We start from the raw sequence: 18,870 nt of genomic DNA, 5'->3' as shown, positions 1-18,870 counted from the left end.
GGTATACGTGGGCGTTGTACATGGTGTAGGTGGTGCGGTGGCGATAGCAAGGTGGTGTGACCTGGAGGAGTGACCTTGATGGGTAGTTGGACCGGGATTGTGATGACCTTGATGATTCCGAACTAGCTTAGAGGGTCGTTATCTGTGACCTTCCCGTCAGTGTCGAGTGAATACTGTTGTGAGACGGGCTAATTGTACCGACTAATTACACTGACTAATTACGCGGACTAATTATATAGTTAGAGTTGATTAATCCTTTTTTTTTGGGGGGGGTATTATTTTTTCCTCTTCCGCTCTTTGTCAGAAGTGATCTGCAGGCGTTGCTTGCCACGTCAAGAGGAAAGATGATTAAGTAAGTAATCACGGAGATAATGATCCAAGGTTGTGTGGTGAAAATAAAGAGATTGATTGAAGCATTTTTTTTCTTCTCTCTCTCTTGTGAGGGGTCATAATTCTGAGATTTCTGTCCTAAAAAAGGACATTATACGATGTAAAGGACTAATGAGAAAACGGGAAAAATGAGGTGACCGAAGAAAATGACGAGATTCGATCAGTAGATTCAGGAGGTTTTTATGGGATTTTGTAAAAGCAATCTGAAAAGCCGACTTGTTTACCATTCTCGCTGTCGTCTTCATCGTCCTCGTCGTGGCCCTCGTCGTCGTTCTCCATGATGGGCGTTGGGTCGAGCATGACCTCTGCGTTGTCGTCCTCCTCCACAATAACCTCGAGGCTGACCCCCCGTCGCAGGCGGCCTCGACCCAGCATTTTGACACCTGCGGCAGAAGGCATAGAGTGTTGGTGTGAGTGTTTACATACATGGACTTGAATGATTCTCTCTCTCTCTCTCTCTCTCTCTCTCTCTCTCTCTCTCTCTCTCTCTCTCTCTCTCTCTCTCTCTCTCGAGCGCCAGCCTTAAAACTCCAACCCGCCAGACTTGCGCCCGTCAAAAACTACACTCCCTAGACAAAAGCGGGTCACACACTGCCGCTTTCACGCTCTGAACGTTACCCGTCACTACATACACTGCAAGCACAGTTTCAGCGTATCCTACGACCGTTCATAATACCCAAGATGCGTCTCCCATGAATAAGACACTGAGCGCTTACTTCTCAGGAGCACTGCACTCTCTGCACACACACACACACACACACACACACACACACACACACACACACACACACACACACACACACATCACAACGATATATATATATATACATACGTAAGCTGTCCACGTGTGTCCCACCCACTGACGGAACCGGACCCGCAGTACGCACATGACTGCTGCTTCCCGTAGTTTCTCAGTGGAGAGAAGCCACACGAGGATTGACCGTTATGATACCTTTTCCATTCCCCAAATGACGTTTTGAAAAGCCTTCTCCCCTCAACGTTTCCTCCTTTAAGAGTCGGGCGTACAAACTACCGTAGACCAAATGTATTTTCATTCGTATTTTTCCATTTTCTTTTCCGCGAGGTGGTCATGTTTAGTGAGTGTCATGAAGGCCCCGGAGCATCACGGTAGGGTCAAGGGTATGATGATGGCCAGGCCTTTGACCTGAGCTATACAGGATAGGTCAAAGGCATTATTATTATCGTTATTCTTATTCTCATTCTTCTTCTAATTGCTAATTAATATTATTATTAGTTATTATTATTATTATTATTATTATTATTATTATTATTATTATTATTATTATTGTCATTATTATTATTATTATTATTATAATTATTATTATTATTATTATTATTATAATTATTATTATTATTATTATTATTAATATTATTATTATTAACATTATTATTATTGTTATTATTAGCTGCCTATTAGCAAGTGTAAGATATACAGATCTTAATGGGTGTAATTACTGGAATCATGAAGTAGTAGATAAGAATGATAATGATGGGATGATTCTCCATGATTGCCCCCTCGTGGATGATGATGGTGACCGTTAGTAAGTATAGTGAGGCTGTGAGAACTGTATAGTGATGAGGGAATGGTATAGTGATGGGGGAATGGAAGCTATAATGCCGTTGTCTGCCTAGGACAGTGTGATGATGGGGTCATAAGTATACGTTAGTAGTAATGATGATATATATATATATATATATATATATATATATATATATATATATATATATATATTTATTTATTTATTTATATATGGGGTTTGTGGTGGTGGCACCACAGGGTACAGAACGGAATTGTGGTGATGATGGTAGAGGAAGAGGTTGTGTGGTGGGAGTGGTTGGGGTTTAGTGTGGTGGTAGTGGTGGAGGTTTAGTGTGGTGTTGGTGTGGTGGTATCGTTGTACAGGCCCGACAGCAGGACAGTACAGGAAGTGTATTGTTCTCTCCGTCCCTCCCTCTCTCCCTGCCAGCCAGGTGATGCCACGAGTGATAGCTGGGGACACGTTGCTGGCGAGGCTGGGTCATTTTTTTTTTTTTTTTCCCACAGGGTCAGCCTCTCTCTCTCTCTCTCTCTCTCTCTCTCTCTCTCTCTCTCTCTCTCTCTCTCTCTCTCTCTCTCTCTCTCTCTCTCTCTCTCTCTCTCTCTCCATCTATCTATCTGTCTATCTGTCAGTCTTCTTTATGTATATTCCTATCTCTCTCTCTCTCTCTCTCTCTCTCTCTCTCTCTCTCTCTCTCTCTCTCTCTCTCTCTCTCTCTCTCTCTCTCTCTCTTCATCTATCTATCTGTCTATCTGTCAGTCTTCTTTATGTATCTTCCTATCTCTCTCTCTCTCTCTCTCTCTCTCTCTCTCTATATATATATATATATATATATATATATATATATATATATATATATATTAATTACATATTCGCCATTTCCCGCATTAGCGAGGTAGCGTTAAGAACAGAGGACCGAGCCATAGAGGGAATATCGTCACTTTGGACCCCTTATCTGTTCCTCATTATTGTTATTGTAATTATAGTGTTATTATGATAATTATAATTCCTCATGACCTCGGGCGTCAGCAATTTCCCCACTTCCTTGTTATGTGTTATGCCCGAAGCAGATGACGAGCAGTGTGCGCGCCAGGGCTGGGTGCTTGATGGAGCGCCTCATGGCATGCTGCAGACGCGCCAGCACTCACGCCTTATTCTAACCAGGAGGCGCAGTGGTAGTATTGGAGGCGGGGGAAGTGGTATATCGTTCCCTCCGCAGCCATATGGCCTGACGGTAGTCGGCTTGCGGGAAGGGCTTTTGGTGGTGGCCGTCAGGAGTACCTGCCTGCTGGAGGCGTGTCCGAAAGGATTTAAGAGAAAATAGTGTTGATAATAATGATAGATGATTATCATGATGATGATTATAATAATGATAATAATAATGATAATGATAATTGATAATAATAATGATAATAATAATGATAATGGCTAATTACTCTGTAAATATATATATATATATATATATATATATATATATATATATATATATATATATATATATATATATATATATATATATATATATATATATATATATATGTGTGTGTGTGTGTGTGTGTGTATGTGTGTGTGAGTGAGTGAGTAAAGGGACTGTTTAATACAGTTTTTAGCTATTTATTGTTATTATTATTATTATTATTATTATTATTATTATTATTATTATTATTTTATGTCTATTATATTTTTATTGTCCCCCAGAACTTTTGCAAGAGCGAGTATAGAGCTAGGGGAGCAAATGTATGTGCTTGTTCCCTGTTGTATGAATTGTGTCCCCCTCCCTCCCTCCTTCCCTTCACAACCTACTCCCTTCCTCCCTCCCTACCTACCTTTCTTGGCAGGTGTGCCCCTATGTGGAGGTGTGGCTATGGTGTGTGAAGGTTATGTAACACCCTAACACCTTTCTCTCCCTCCCTCCCTCCTTTATATACGATGTGTTTGCGTTTGCGGCTTGAGAAGACTGTGTTCGTGGTTTTTATTTTCTTGATGTGTAGAGTATAAATTTTTTTGGGGGGGCGGGGGAGATGGGAAGGGGTTACTTGTAGAGGTTTTTGTTTGTTTGTTTTGTCGTGTGTTTGTTTGTCTCATGTCTAGTCTGGCTTGCATGGTGTGTGTTGTTGTCATAAGTGGTGTGTTTTGTGTCGTGTGTTTGTTAGTGTCACCTGTAGTGTGATGTGTGTCGTGTGTTTTTGTGTTATAGACATACGTAGGTGTGTGTTTTTGCGCCGTGTACAGAAATGTGTTTCGGTGTTGTATGTAGGTATTTTTTCGGCTATGTCAAAGTGTGTGTGTGTGTGCGTTTTTCTGGCATATGTAAAGTGTATTGTGTTTCTTGTGTCAGTGTGCGTTTCTGCGTCTCAGGTGCTGTGTCTTCCGGATGTAGGGTCCGTTTTCCTCTCGTATCAAAGGCTTGTGGTGAATGTTCTGGTGTAGGAATATGCTTGTTGCCTTGGTTTGCTTTATTATCTGTCCTGCTGTCGGATCCCGGGTGTGTTTGTGATGCATCTGAGCGTTCCAGTCGATTCCTCTATCGTCTGTGGAGTCTTTCTTTGTCGTGTTTGTATGGGGATGTTTCTGGGGGGTGTTTCTCTATGTAGAAAGTAGCTAAGTTTTCCGTTTCACGTTTGAGGATGTGTCTGTGTCTTGTTCTGGGTGTTTCTGGGTTGTATTTAGGAGGGTTTTTTTATTCTGTGTCCCCGAGAGTGTAGACTGTAGAGGGTCTTGTCTGAAATTGATTCGTCGAGGAATACACCAGAAAGATCAGAACCGCCGAAGAAAACAGGTATAGATTGTGGAAATAACTGGAGATCCAAAATGACCCATGGAAAGAAGACTTAAAGGATTGCATAGAAGTAAGTCATAAGTTTTTCAGGGAGGGAAAAGGTGATATAAGAACTTTGATGCACGAAAAAAAAATCCTGAAAAAAAATCAAATAGAAGAAAGATAACGCAGGCTCCCCTCAAAAAAATCACTTAAAAAACGAAGCCACGGAAGAAGGAAAACAGGAACGTTAAGGAGTTACGGAAAACGGATGACCTTTATCAAAATATGGGAAGGGAAACGATAGGAGTGCTCAGGAAACTATATGGAACAGGTGCATGCGAGCAAGGAAGGAGGCAGGTGGAGGCGGAAGTTGTTCTTGTAAGCCAATCCGGGAGCTTGAAAAACACGGATGCTGACCCTGAGGAAGCTGACAAAAGAGCATAGTCAATGCGGATATGCTATGGAGACGATACCAAAAAAAGAAGAGAAGAAAAAAAAGCGGAAACTGACGTGGAAAAAAAAAGAGAGAGGACTTGAACAAGTTTGTGACGTTCTAGGACCTTCATAGGACTGAATAGTGTTCCTTTATAGGGCCTGCATGAGACTGAATGGTTCCTTAACAGGACCCTCATAAGACTTAATGGTTCCTTAATAGGGCTTTCATTGGACTGAAAAGTTCCTCACATGGTCCTGCGTGGGACTGAATGTTTCCTCAGTAGGTCCTGCGTAAGACTGAATAGTTCCTTAATAGGGCCTTCATAGGACTGAATGTTTCCTCAGTTGGTCCTGCGTGGGACTGAATATTTCCTCAGTTGGTCCTGTGTGGACCTGAATGTTTCCATAATTGGTCCTGCGTTAAACTGAGAGGAAAATTGGTTGTAGAAAATGGAGGATGCACGCATGGGTGATTTTATGCAAAATGGACCGAATTAGTGGCTGTGTTGAATGACGGAGTCGATACAGAAAAGACTGCGTCGAATTGTAGACTAGTTAGGGGCTGTACTGGATGATGGACGGGTTGAGAAGGGCTGTGTTGAATGATGGAGTGGATGAGGGAGTTGACTAAGGCCTTGTTTTGAATGAATTTGTTTATGAAGGAGTTCGCGTGGTAAGTGAAGAGTGTGTGTTGATAATGTGGTGGTGTATGATCATTGTGGAGTGTGATCATATATATATATATATATATATGGGAGGGATGGCTGTGGAAATGTGCGATGATTTAGTGTGATGGATTTCGTTCGCAATGAGGGTATTATGAGAGAGAGTAAACGTCTAAATGATAGGTAGTCTGCTTAATACGAGACAGAATGAGGTAGGATTATGTCATCTGAAATGAGTAAACGAGTTTGTGCCAAAATGGATAAGGAAGGGCGTGGTACCAGGATGTGAAGGGTGAGGGTGAAAGTTGAAGCGTTTAAGGTTTAGGTAAGCAAGCCTTTAAGACGCTAGGACTGTCGTCTTTAAGGATCATCAAGTGACCCTTTAAGAAATATAAAGAGTGGAGTCAAAAAGTAGTGAATCTCTGAGAAGTCAAGAATGGAGTCTGTATTATAGTCTCAAGTGGTGAGAGTCTTTTGAGAAACAAGGAATAGAGTCTTGACAGAGTTCAAGCAGTGAGTCTGTCTACACGACACAAGGAGTAGATCCTTCGAGATAAGATGATCCTCAGCTCTGCCTGAGGACCGAGTGTGGTGACCAGAGACACTGTGCCTTATTTAGGCCTCACATGTCCTGCACGTCAGACAAGAGGGGCCCCATTGACATGTCGCTGGGCGGAGGGAAACTTGGGAGAGACTGTGAGATTTGCTCCTAAGAAAAGGGGGAATATATTGTGCGTAAGGTACGTAAGTTTGTTACGCCCATGGACAGTTAGCGATCCGGCTGTGTTACGTGACATTAGGCACCAACAAGCCGTCACCAGTAATGGTAACGATTCTGGTTGTTACCGCCGTCACGACATCCCCATCATCTGTAAGCGTCACACGTCGGCAGTTCACGACCTGCTTTTACAACCGTCACAACCTGTTGTGGTGGCGCGTCACCCGCTTGCTTGTATACGTCAGTCACTCATAAAGTATATATATATATATATATATATATATATATATATATATATATATATATATATAATCATCCATGATGTATTAGTAACAAGCCGGCCCACACTGGCCACAGGACAAGGTAAGCTGGTGAAATCAGAATGTATTAAAAAAAAAAGACGGTCTGCCTTGCCCAACCCAACCTTCAACTCGATGCAAATTCCTCTGAACGAGGTAAGATGAAAAATATGTATATGTATACACACACACACACACACACACACACATATATATATATATATATATATATATATATATATATATATATATATATATATATATATATATTCTTACGTCTAGGTTAATTGGATTTGGGATCAGCGAGTTCGAGTGTACACGTTTGATAAGTGTTGAGTGATCACAGTTTTAGATTTGCAGTGTCGATGATACATGATGGAAATTCGTTTGGCTTCGTGAGAGGCAGTACAAAAGTGTGTGTGTGTGTGTGTGTGTGTGTGGTGTTCAGTAAGGGTCTCGTAATCCTACCAGTTTTTGTCCCAGTTTAAGTTCCTCTATTAACAGTTGCACTACGCATTTTGAGACACTTTCTCCAGGTTCGAGTGCTTCATCCCCGTGATATCAAAGTGCTTTTGCGATAGTATTGACCTTTTCTCTCCTGTCTGTCATCATACACCAGCTTATGGTCATTTAATCTTCATTTGGCTCTTCCGGTTGTTCCAAACACCAGGTGTATGTATAATCAGTCCCTTCCTGTGTCCCTTGTTCTTGTCATCACTTCTTTCCTGTCTCCTTGTTCATGGTATCAGTCCCTTCCTGTTTCTTTTGCTCATGTCTCTTCTTGTGTCCACGGTTACTCATGTATCCACGTTTACTCACTCTGTGGCTGCTCTCAGTGCTCTAAGTGAGGCAGCTCTGTATGCTCCAAATGAGGTAGCTCTGTATGTTCTGAGTGAGGCAGATCTCTATGCTCCAAATGAGGTAGTTCTGTATGCTCTGAGTGAGGTAGCTCTGTATGCTCTGAGTGAGGTAGCTCTGTATGCTCTGAGTGAGGTAGCTCTGTATGCTCTGAGCGAGGTAGCTCTGTATGCTCTGAGCTAGGCAGCTCTGTATGCTCCTGAGTGAGGCAGCTCTGTATGCTCCTGAGTGAGACAGCTCTGTATGCTCCTGAGTGAGACAGCTCTGTATGCTCCTGAGTGAGAGAGCTCTGCATGCTCTCTAAGTTAGGTAGCCTTCCATGCTCCGAGTGAGACATCTCATCCTAATTTGGATCAGGTAAACGCAGATTAATGACTGCTTCGTAGTCTGTCGCTGTTCATGGCCAGACTTTCTACTCCTCCTCCTCCTTTTATTTTTTTATGACCATTACCATATCAGTTTTGCCTGCGCCAACAGTGGCATGTGCATCATACGACAAAAAAAAAAAAAAAAGATATCACAAAAGGTCACAAAGGATCTTCATCAGACCCCAGTGAGTGGCTGATCATATAATTACACGTTCACAGACTTGGTTCATTACAGGAGCTCAATACTTTTCTCATACGATAGACTCATTTACTCGACGTGGATCGTCGATAGGGATCTCTTGTATTCCCGGTAAATCTTCGTCATGAACAGTGAGGTGCTGTTTGGACCAGTTTGGTGAGGTACTCAGTTTTCCCACACTCCTAGACCTGGTGTGTGTCGTCCATATCTGGTCTTGTTGTTGTTGGCTTGGCCTTCGCCAGCTGGGTGGCGTTGATGAGGGAGCGACTTGAAAAGTCAACACGTTGTTGAGTTGCGACCCTTACGTGCCATCCTTGGCCACCGACGATGCGACCCTTGGCCACGACGGTGCGACCCTTGGCCACGACGGTGCGACCCTTGGCCACGACGGTGCGACCCTTGGCCACGACGATGCGACCCTTGGCCACGACGGTGCGACCCTTGGCCACGACGGTGCGACCCTTGGCCACGACGGTGCGACCCTTGGCTACGACGGTGCGACCCTTGGCCACGACGGTGCGACCCTTGGCTACGACGGTGCGACCCTTGGCCACGACGGTGCGACCCTTGGCTACGACGGTGCGACCCTTGGCCACGACGGTGCGACCCTTGGCTACGACGGTGCGACCCTTGGCTTACGACGGTGCGAACTTTGAGTTCGATGGTGCGACCCTTGGCCATTCCGGAACAACCTTTAGGCATGATAGCCTGACCTCTGACCCTCCGAGCGCTCTTACAGAAGCGAGGGTCGTGCCGTCGTGTTGATGGGACGAGCGACGAACGAAGGGGGACGACATCCACCCCCCCCCCCCCCCCCAGTGCAAGGTCCCATGGGAATTAGCCCACCTAGGGATGACCTTGGACACTACTAGAGTCATCATGACCTCGGTCAAGTCATGCTTGAACCGTCTTGCCCCCTCCCGAGCTGACCAGGACTGACATTGTGCATGCACTTGGCGTGCCAAGATTCTTGAGCAATGTCCTGGCCTAGTGACTAGATGAGTTTTGTTGTTTTTTTGTGTATAAGTGTGTGAAAGGTGTGTGTGTGAGAGAGAGAGAGAGAGAGAGAGAGAGAGAGAGAGAGAGAGAGAGAGAGAGAGAGAGAGAGGCAGAGAGACAGACAGACAGACAGATACAGACATTCGCGTGTGCAGGATGTGAGGTACTGAATTTGTCTGTGGAGATCTTGAGGGTGAGTGTGTTCGGGGTTTGTTGAGGCCCGGGTTGTGTGGGAGGATCGGTGGGGCTCGGTGTGTGTGTGTGTGTGTGTGTGTGTGTGTTGAGGATGTGTCGCGGGTGATGGCCTCCTCGTCCGCCTGCGTCACCCACTACCACACTCATCCCCGGGAACATCGACTTCCTGTTAATGGGATGTGGTGTCTTCCCTCCGCGCTACCAGTGGTGTGAGATGCTCTTAAACTGTTTACTCTGCCCTCCTCCTCCTCCTCCTCCTCCTCTTCTCTCTTCTTCTTCTTCTTCTTCTTCTTCTTCTTCTTCTTCTTCTTCTTCTTTCTCCATCTGTGTAGGTAAGGAGTGTAGGATACTACTGCTGTCCTGCGCCTCTGTATAAACCATCAGGTCATCTGTTATCTGTCCTTTCCTTTTCACTCCATTCTTCTCCCTCTGATTTCTCCTCTCCCTCCTTCGTTCTCTTCACCCTCCATTTTCCCCTCTCTCCCGTCCCTCCTCTGCCAGCCCCCATATAAAGGCCACCTCTGAATTATTTAACGCCATGGGTACCGTGTCGCCACAATAGCTGGCCCCTCTGTCCTGGGCCTCGCCTCGTCTTTCATTTCATCCCACCTGCTGTGTTATTACCTATTCCTTTGGCTTAGCTGGGTAGCGTAGGGTCAACTCTCTCTCTCTCTCTCTCTCTCTCTCTCTCTCTCTCTCTCTCTCTCTCTCTCTCTCTCTCTCTCTCTCTCATATCCGCCGACCCCCGGTGGTAAATTACCTGTGACGTGCTGCGCATTTACCGAGAAATCCAGTGGCTATCAAGTGTCACTCCTCTGGCCCAGGTAGCTGCCTCACCCACACGTGGGCTGCCTCCTATGGCTTTCAGGCTACAAACGTACGATCTCTCCGTCACACACACGCACACACACAAGCTGTCGACAGCACATAACTCACCCGACTCGTTCTTCGTCACCCTGTTGACACTCCTTCGAAAGTGAGTGCTACGCGAAATCCGGTGGCCAGGACTCGTGAATGAGCTAGTGCGCTCTCTCTCTCTCTCTCTCTCTCTCTCTCTCTCTCTCTCTCTCTCTCTCTCTCTCTCTCTCTCTCTCTCTCTCTCTCTCTCTCAACGCACGTGCGACAGTCACTCCGGTCATGTACTCACGGAAACCATAACGTGAGCCATTATTCGTGATGAGTGGTATCTGAATGGTACACCAATGTGTCGTAAATCTCAGATTACACCTATGGTCAATACCTTTTTGTTTTGAATGCCTGTTCGTGCCGTTGTCCAGCGTGTGAATGTTGTCGGTGTGATTAAGTTATTTATTGATGTAATTTGCATAACGTGTGATTTATTAATGTAATTTGCTTTACTGATGGAAGTGATTTCATTTTTTTTTTTTTTTTCGTTGCAGGTTGGTGTGGAGGCTCCTTCTCCGACCGTGAGTGCTGACTGTAGGGTAAGGAGATGACAGGGAGAAAGAAACAGAAAGGCAAGGGAGCTTTGTTTACCCACCTCAGTTGGGAAAGTGACAGGGATGGAGGGAGGGAGGTAGGTCTTTGCCTAGCAGAGGTTAAATGAAGGCTCCAGCCTCATTCATGTGGGTAGGGTAAGAGATTTATTGCCCTTCTGTGGGTATAGTAAGAGATTTATTGCCCTTATGTGGTTAGGGTAAGAGACCTATTGCCCTTATGTGGGTAGGGTAAGAGACCTATTGCCTTTCTGTGGGTAGAGTAAGAGGTTTATTGCCATTATGGGGTTAGAGTAAGAGACCTATTGCCCTTCTGTGTGTCTGGTAAGAGACCTATTGCCTTTCTGTGGTTAGGTAAGAGACCTATTGCCCTTATATGAGTAGGGTAAGAGACCTATTGCCCTGATGTGGGTAGGGTAAGAGACCTATTGCCCTTATGTGGGTAGGGTAAGAGATTTATTGCTCATGTTTGGGTAAGGTATGCTGGGGTTCTGACCCCGGGATGATGGGTAACCGTGCAGGGCGCGACCCACGTCGATTCCTGGGCACCTAAGCTGTGTATCTTGTGGCCCAGGTCTTCGAGGACCCGCCCGTCTGTGGGCCACTTGCCTCCCTCACTCCCAGCTCCCCGCCTGGCTGGGATGTATTAGTTCCCTCCCTCGTGGCTGTAGTTTTTTATATGGTGTTTTCTCTGCTATTTCCGTCTCTTCCCCCCGCCTCCTGTTGTCCTGCTGTTGCCTCTACCCCGCCTCCTGTTGTCCCACTGTTGCCTCTACCCCGCCTCCTGTTGTCCTACTGTTGCCTCTACCCCGCCTCCTGTTGTCCTTCTGTTGCCTCTACCCCGCCTCCTGTTGTCTTACTCGGCCCTTTCCCTCGCCTCATGTTGTCCTGTTCATGCTTCTCCCTTGCCTCCCGTTGTCCTACTGTTGCCTTTCCCCCGACTCTTGTTGTCCTACTCATCCCTTTCCATCGCCTCCTGTTGCCCTACTGTTGCCTCTCCCCCCGCCTCCTGTTGCCCCACTCTTGTCTTTCCCCCCCGCCTTCTGTTCTCCACCTCCCGGTTCTGTAACCTTGTACAGTGTTAGCTCAGAACTTTTTCTATCATATTTTTTCCCCTCGAGTTCCTTTACCAGTGTCGAGTCTTCTCGGTCTTTTTGTTTCATTCACAGCACACCAGGTGGCTCTCTCTCTCTCTCTCTCTCTCTCTCTCTCTCTCTCTCTCTCTCTCTCTCTCTCTCTCTCTGTCTCGAGACCACCTGTTACCTGCTGGGAAACGCTGTCTCTTGTCTGTTCTTCCACGTAGCGTCATACTGCATTTTCTTGCATCTCTGTTTCACACACACACACACACACACACACACACACACACACACACACACACACACACACACACACACACGCACGCACACATATATTGTTGGAGTAGTGGTGAGATAAGATTTGACGTAATGTATCCTGATGGATACCTCATAACATTAGAGGGAAATAGAGGACAAGGGAGGAGAGGGAATGGTCCTGCTGAAAATCGCCAGGAAATACCGAGAGATGACCCACTCATGCACCTCGTAATGGAAAGAGTAACTGTTGGAAGGAATTGCATTGTATCGCTGGTAATTTATAATCCCTCAGAGATGATGTTAAATGAATGAGAGCCAGTGAGACCTGAGGTAAGGAAGCATGCACTCCCTAGAGATGGTCCAATTCTAGTGTTGTGGGGTTTTATTTATAAAGAAATAGAATAGGGGTTGGGGGGGAACCTATAATCTCATGGAGGTAGAAAGTCATGGAGCCACAAATTCTTTTGAGTCCACACGAGGAAGATGTCCTCAACCAGCATGTCACTAACCACACCTAGAATCAGAAAGGCTAACCTGCCGTCATAAGTGGATCTTATCTTCACACTTAGGATAATGGTAATTGAGAATCATCTCCTCTGATACACCCCGTTGGAAAAATTGACCATGTATTACATTTTGATGTAGCACGTGAAGACATAAAGACATCGCAGAAGAAGCCAGGAGCATCAGTGTGAGGGTAGATTTGGTTTAGACAAGAGAAGCATCAGTGTGAGGGGTAGATTTGGTGTAGACAAGAGAAGCATCAGTGTGATTTGTGTTATCTAGACTGCTAGAAAGAATGAGACGTTATATCACGTAGGAGCACTAGCTGGAATAAGGGAGAGGCCCCTCAGACGGACTTGAGTGGACGGGATCAAAGACGCATGTATGGGGGGAGGGAATGTTGTCACCAGAGGTGTACCGCAAGGCTCGGACCTGGAACCAATGTTGTTCTTGATCTCTAAAAAAGGACTTGTCCAAAGGACTGAACTCATGCCTGATTACGTTTGCTGATGATGCCAAGGTCATGAGGGAATGTTGTCACCAGAGGTGTACCGCAAGGCTCGGACCTGGAACCATTGTTGTTTTTGATCTCTGAAAAAAGGACTTATCCGATGGACTGAACTCATGCCTGACTACGTTTGCTGATGATGCCAAGGTCATGAGGGGGAAGAAAGAGCGATGCAATAACTAGGCCAAGACAAACCCCCAGGGTTGATGTAATACAAGGCTGATGAAACTGAACCTCAGTAAATATTAGGTAATTAGGATTGAACGCTGTGAACAAAAGGCCTTGATACAGATGTTATCTCACAGGAAATAAGCTGCAGAAAGGAGCATGGGAATCAACAGTGTACCCCAACCTCTCCTCAGAGACCCATTTTAGAAGAATTGTAAAGGAAACAAACTGTCTTCTGTCTTCTGGCAATTATTAGAGTCACAATTAAATACGTGAATGAGGAAATATCCTGGAAACTGCTCACATCCTGTATTAAGGGCAAAAGCCAATATATGTTTCTCAGGTTTGGTCAACGCAGTTAAAAGAAGTATAACGAATTAAAGGATCCAAAGAAGGACAATAAAGGTGATACCAGAATGAAGAGAGATGAGTCAGAGTGATTTGTTTAAAAAGGTTATAAGTTTTTCCATCATGGGAGAAAGAAGAGTAAGGATTGACCTGATCATAACCATTGTTAAAACAGCTTAATAAAAAGCCAACACTGAACAGTTTCTCAGAAGGTGCGAAGATTGAACGACAAGAGAGACCATACCGTGAAATTATGCGACATGATTATAATTGTTCGAAGACTTGTGACGAAGTCATGTTTTTTTTGTCTGTGTGCGAGTTGTGGATGAATGAAGTGAGTGATGAAATTGTGAATTCACTCACTATACGGAAGGTTTAAAAAAAAAAGTTATTATGTAATAGTGGAGAAAGTTCAAGAGATGGAGCACCACACGGGAAGAACTCCCCCCGTACAGTACAAGTAGGGAATTACCAATGTTTTTACACTCACATACACACATACACTTCAGGACGCGGGGCTCCATGAGTGTGGAACTCTTCCCCGTACATTGCAGTTAGATTGTGACAACACACACACACACACACACTACAACACACACACACACACACACACACACACTACAACACACATTGATCATAAACAGACTGAAGGGATTTTCGTGGTGGGATTGATCCACAACGTGCGCGGAGCGAACTTCACCAGGAATGAGCATCGGAGTCGAATTGTCTCGGGAAATGCGTCAGTCATGGTTGTGCGGGTGTACTCACCCGAGCCGGAGCTGAACTGGCGAGAGTAACAGGCGACTGAAACGGGATTGAAGGGATTGCCACATAATGACTAGCGTAACCGACAGTAAAAAGAAAAAAGGAAAAAGGAAAAATAAAAGAATGGGGTGAAAAAAAAATTTTCCACAGTGAAGTAGGTTGTGTTCAGTGGAGGAGGTTAAGAAGGAGGTGGATAAGGTCTTGCAGATTGTCCCTGACCGACCAGGATGGGGTGGGCAGTGAGGCTTAAGGGCCGCTTGGCCCCCCCACCAGCCTGATTGAAGCAAAGGAGCAAACATGGCAGCAACTTGGTCCTAGACCAAGCTGTTTGTAGGGTTAGAAGACCTTCGGAAACATCTTAAGGTATACGTAAGGTTGATCGACCATAAAACTTGTAAAAGATTTACATATGCTCTCCACACAAGCTGGTGAACGTGTACAGATTGAGTGAAGATTTACATAATTTGGACTATGTAAAAGACGGACATTCGGTTATCACACAGATGAATATTTACATATGTTAATATTCAGATATTCTCTCTCAGGAAGAACGAAATTTTTCAAAATCGAAACGAAGATTAAAAGATTTGCATATCGAATGTGCATGAGAGATTACAGAAACCATCGAACTGGGCTGGAATTTCTACATTTCACATCACAGGTAACCCGTCTCTGGGACTCGAACTGGCACATTGGGTGTAGGGGGAAAGCACCATCACAATGACGTACCCCCAGGGGTCCAATGCTGGCCCCCGTCACCATAGAGAAGACGGCAGAGGATACAGTGGCTCCGCGTTGGTTAGGTTTACACAGAGCAGCGACAACGTGAGGGCCCAGGTCGTTTGATGCTTACATCTGGTATTTAATGTTTACCTGGGCGCGGTGCTAGAGGACGGAGTAGGGTAGTAAGTACCTCCCTGTGGCATCCTTAAACCACCTAACACAAACATGGAATTGTGTGTCGTCTCGGCAATGCTTATGACTTGTCACAATTTTTATTTTGTTTCCTCTTTCGAAAGAAGGTTTACCAAGCTCCCTATACAACTGGATGCATTTTAGATTAGTCTGCGTGTAAAAAAAAAGAATGTATTCATTATTCATTCTTGTACCTTTCTGTGTGGTTATGTTTTTCAGAATATACACATGTGGTCGTATGTATTCATATATATATATATATATATATATATATATATATATATGGATATTTTTGAGTTTTTTTTTTTTCACGCGGTTCTCAGCATTAAGAGAACGGTAATTTTTTCTTCCTCCTCCCCCAAAAAACTCCGTCATATGTTATTACCTGTGTCCCAGACGACCAGTTCTACGATGATGCGTCGCATCTGTTGTCATGAAATTCCATGAGTCACTCCTGTTTTGTCGGCCTCTCCCGTGAGAGAGCTGCCTCGTGCATGGTGTCATGCAAGGCTGTGCTAAGCACACGCACACACCAGTCCCTCAGACCCGTCCCTCAGGCTCTCTGGACGTTAACATTGGAGTCCCAAGTGTTCGGACCCTCGCAGGGAGAGTCCCCATGGAAATAACGCTAGATGCCGGGCGTCTTTTCTCGGTAAATCTTCCGCTTGGGTTCCCCCGGCAAGCCATACCTCACGAGCCCTTATGGTGTTACCGTGCGGGGCGTCTCCGCCACCCTCACCTCTCGGTCGAGAACCGATAGGAAGGACGATAAAGTCTTGAATTGACGTAGTAAAAACCTCAGGACAGAATCTGAGGTTCATCGTGAGGGGTGGGTGGGTCAGATCCATCTGGGACGTTCGTTGGTGGAGGCTTGGCCAATCTAGTCCTTCCCATATCCAGAGTAACGCTTAAGAAAGGACTCTACGTATAGAGGTATAGAGGTGATTCTTCCCATAATGTCTTCCCTGTAGAAGAGGCCTTGCAATAGGCACTTCCACTTGAGGCAGAGACATGTTCATGTGGTCCAAGTTCCCTCCGTGTGTCTGGTTCCTCGTGGTCCCGCCGCCACCGCCACCCAGCGCGTTGTTGTTCTTCAGGCACCCACGGCCGCCTAGCTCCCTCCCTCGCCCTCCCTCCTTACCTTCCCACACGGCGTGTGTTCACCTCTGCTTCGTATCTGGTCCTTCCTCTGAATCGCTTGCAGAATTACCGTACGGCAGCCTACTCCATTATTCTACTGGTGTGATGCGTCATCAGTTTCTGTTCGCAGGTGTGTGTGTGTGTGTGTGTGTGTGTGTGTGTGTGTGTGTGTGTGTGTGTGTGTGGTTTTCCTTCTTAGATGATTATTCATCTGTTTTGCTTGATTTATTTATTATTCATTTATTGTGCCTAATCGCCGTCTCCCGCGTTAGCGAGGTAGCGCAAGGAAACAGATGAAAGAATGGCCCAACCCACCCACATACACATGTATATACATAAATGCCCACGCACGCACATATACATACCTATACGTCTCAATGTTTACATACATATACATATATACACAGACATATACATATATACACATGTACATATTCACACTTGCTGCCTTCATTCATTCTCGTCGCCACCCCGCCACACATGAAATAGCATCCCCCCACCCACCCGCAAGGTAGCACTAGGAAAACACAACAAAGGCCACATTCATTCACACTCAGTCTTAAGCTGCCATGTGTAATGCACTGAAACCACAGCTCTCTTTCCACATCCAGGCCCCACAAAACTTTCCATGGTTTACCCCAGACGCTTTACATGCCCTGGTTCAGTCCATTGACAGCACGTCGAATTTTGCTTTATATATATATATATATATATATATATATATATATATATATATATATATATAGGAATTACTCTGGTCCATTTCCAGAAGAGCCTGCAGTCCGCTTCAGCCAGATAAAGCTTACGTTTTAAGCTTTATATATATATATATATATATATATATATATATATATATATATATATATATATATATATATATATATATATATATTAAATACGCCGCTGGACGGTTATGTGCATTTTCATGACGTTTTTTTTGACGCTCATTTGTTTAATCCGGGTAGCAGGTAATTGCATGCCACGTGCCTATAACTTTGCAGGCAAGGCCCTGTTTTATTATCTATCTTTTTTCCTCCCCCCTTTAGAAAGTATAGCGTGTGTGTGATGGAAGGAAAACGCGTGTATGAGGCTATAAGGTTGATGATGGGTGTGTTGCGCTGCAGCCCAGGCAGGGCACGTAGATACACAAGGGTCACTTGTCACGCCTCCCTCGGGATGCCCGTACCACCATATTTCTCTGGCATTTGACACGGTTTGCTCAGTGCACGGAGTGGTGTTACGCTGTTCATTGTGCAACGTGTGTGTGTGTGTGTGTGTGTGTGTGTGTGTGTGTGTGTGTGGTTCACTGGTACATGGGTAGGGGTGTGTGGGTGTGTAGAGGGTTTCTACTTGACGAAGCATTGCTTGGCTCGGGCTGGGTCGAGTGGAAGTGGTGGTGAATGGGTGTGGGATGTGGTGGTGAGTGTGTGAGGGGTGTGGTTGTGGGTGAGTGTGGGAGAGGCATGTGGTGGTGTGGTAGTGGAGGACAGGGGTTGGGGGAACCCACCTGCCCCATTTCCCAGGCAGCTTTGCTCTCGGGCCGCGCCGACCGCCTCAACCCCACTTTTCCCTCCCTCACTCTCAGAGAGGCAGAGAGAATACTGGAAGGGAGAGAGTATATAGGGAGGCAGGGAGAGTACTAGAGGGAAGAGGAGAGGACAGGGATGCACGTTCATCCAGTGAACGGTGGGGCAAAAAGGATTACAAAGGGTCTCAAAAGGGCTTCGTCAGACGCCTAACATGAGCTTACAACAGGTCTTCATTATAGGAACTTTACCGCCGACTGAGACGGGAGTTGAGGATACAGTCTTCAGAATTTCAGGTATCTCGTTGACAGATAAGGTGTCGTGCCATTTCCGGCTGGGTATGTTTTAAGACCTGTCGCTAAATGGCGGGGGAGAGAGTGGTGGCTTAAAGCCTCGTAGGTTGCCAGGGTTATGAAATGTTTACAGCGTTGGTAATTAAGAGGGTGAGGATGGGACGGTGTGTTGAAGTGGAATGCACGTACCAGAGGCGCTTGTACCTCACTTAGGGTTATCCTGTAAGCAAACAAAATGTTTGATATATATATATATATATATATATATATATATATATATATATATATATATATATATATATATTCCTATGAGTCCACGGGAAAATGAAACACGTTAAGTTCCCAAGTGCACTTTCGTGTAATAATCACATCATTAGGGGAGACACAAGAGAGAAATATAACAGTCATTTGATATACATCGAAGAGACGAAGCTAGGACGCCATTTGATATATATATATATAT

At 45.2% G+C, this 18,870-nt stretch overlaps 2 protein-coding genes across 2 annotated transcripts in view; one reads left to right on the top strand and one right to left on the bottom strand.

Moving 5' to 3' along the window:
• The window catches only part of MCU (mitochondrial calcium uniporter), a 725,481-nt gene that overhangs the window by 562,980 nt on the left and 143,631 nt on the right, over positions 1 to 18,870 (top strand). The window lies entirely within an intron of this gene.
• Positions 1 to 18,870, bottom strand: part of LOC139760914 (uncharacterized) — a 102,596-nt gene that overhangs the window by 21,372 nt on the left and 62,354 nt on the right. Inside the window, exon 2 of the mRNA XM_071684690.1 lies at positions 615 to 773. Within this exon, the coding sequence (XP_071540791.1) occupies positions 615 to 765 (151 nt within the window). The 5' untranslated portion in view covers positions 766 to 773. The remainder of the gene's footprint in view (positions 1 to 614; positions 774 to 18,870) is intronic.

This window comes from Panulirus ornatus, chromosome 38, assembly GCF_036320965.1.
Source record: "Panulirus ornatus isolate Po-2019 chromosome 38, ASM3632096v1, whole genome shotgun sequence".
Lineage (NCBI taxonomy): Eukaryota > Metazoa > Arthropoda > Malacostraca > Decapoda > Palinuridae > Panulirus > Panulirus ornatus.
The sequence above is the reverse complement of the archived record's forward strand: the minus strand, read 5'-3'. Positions and strand labels throughout refer to the sequence as shown.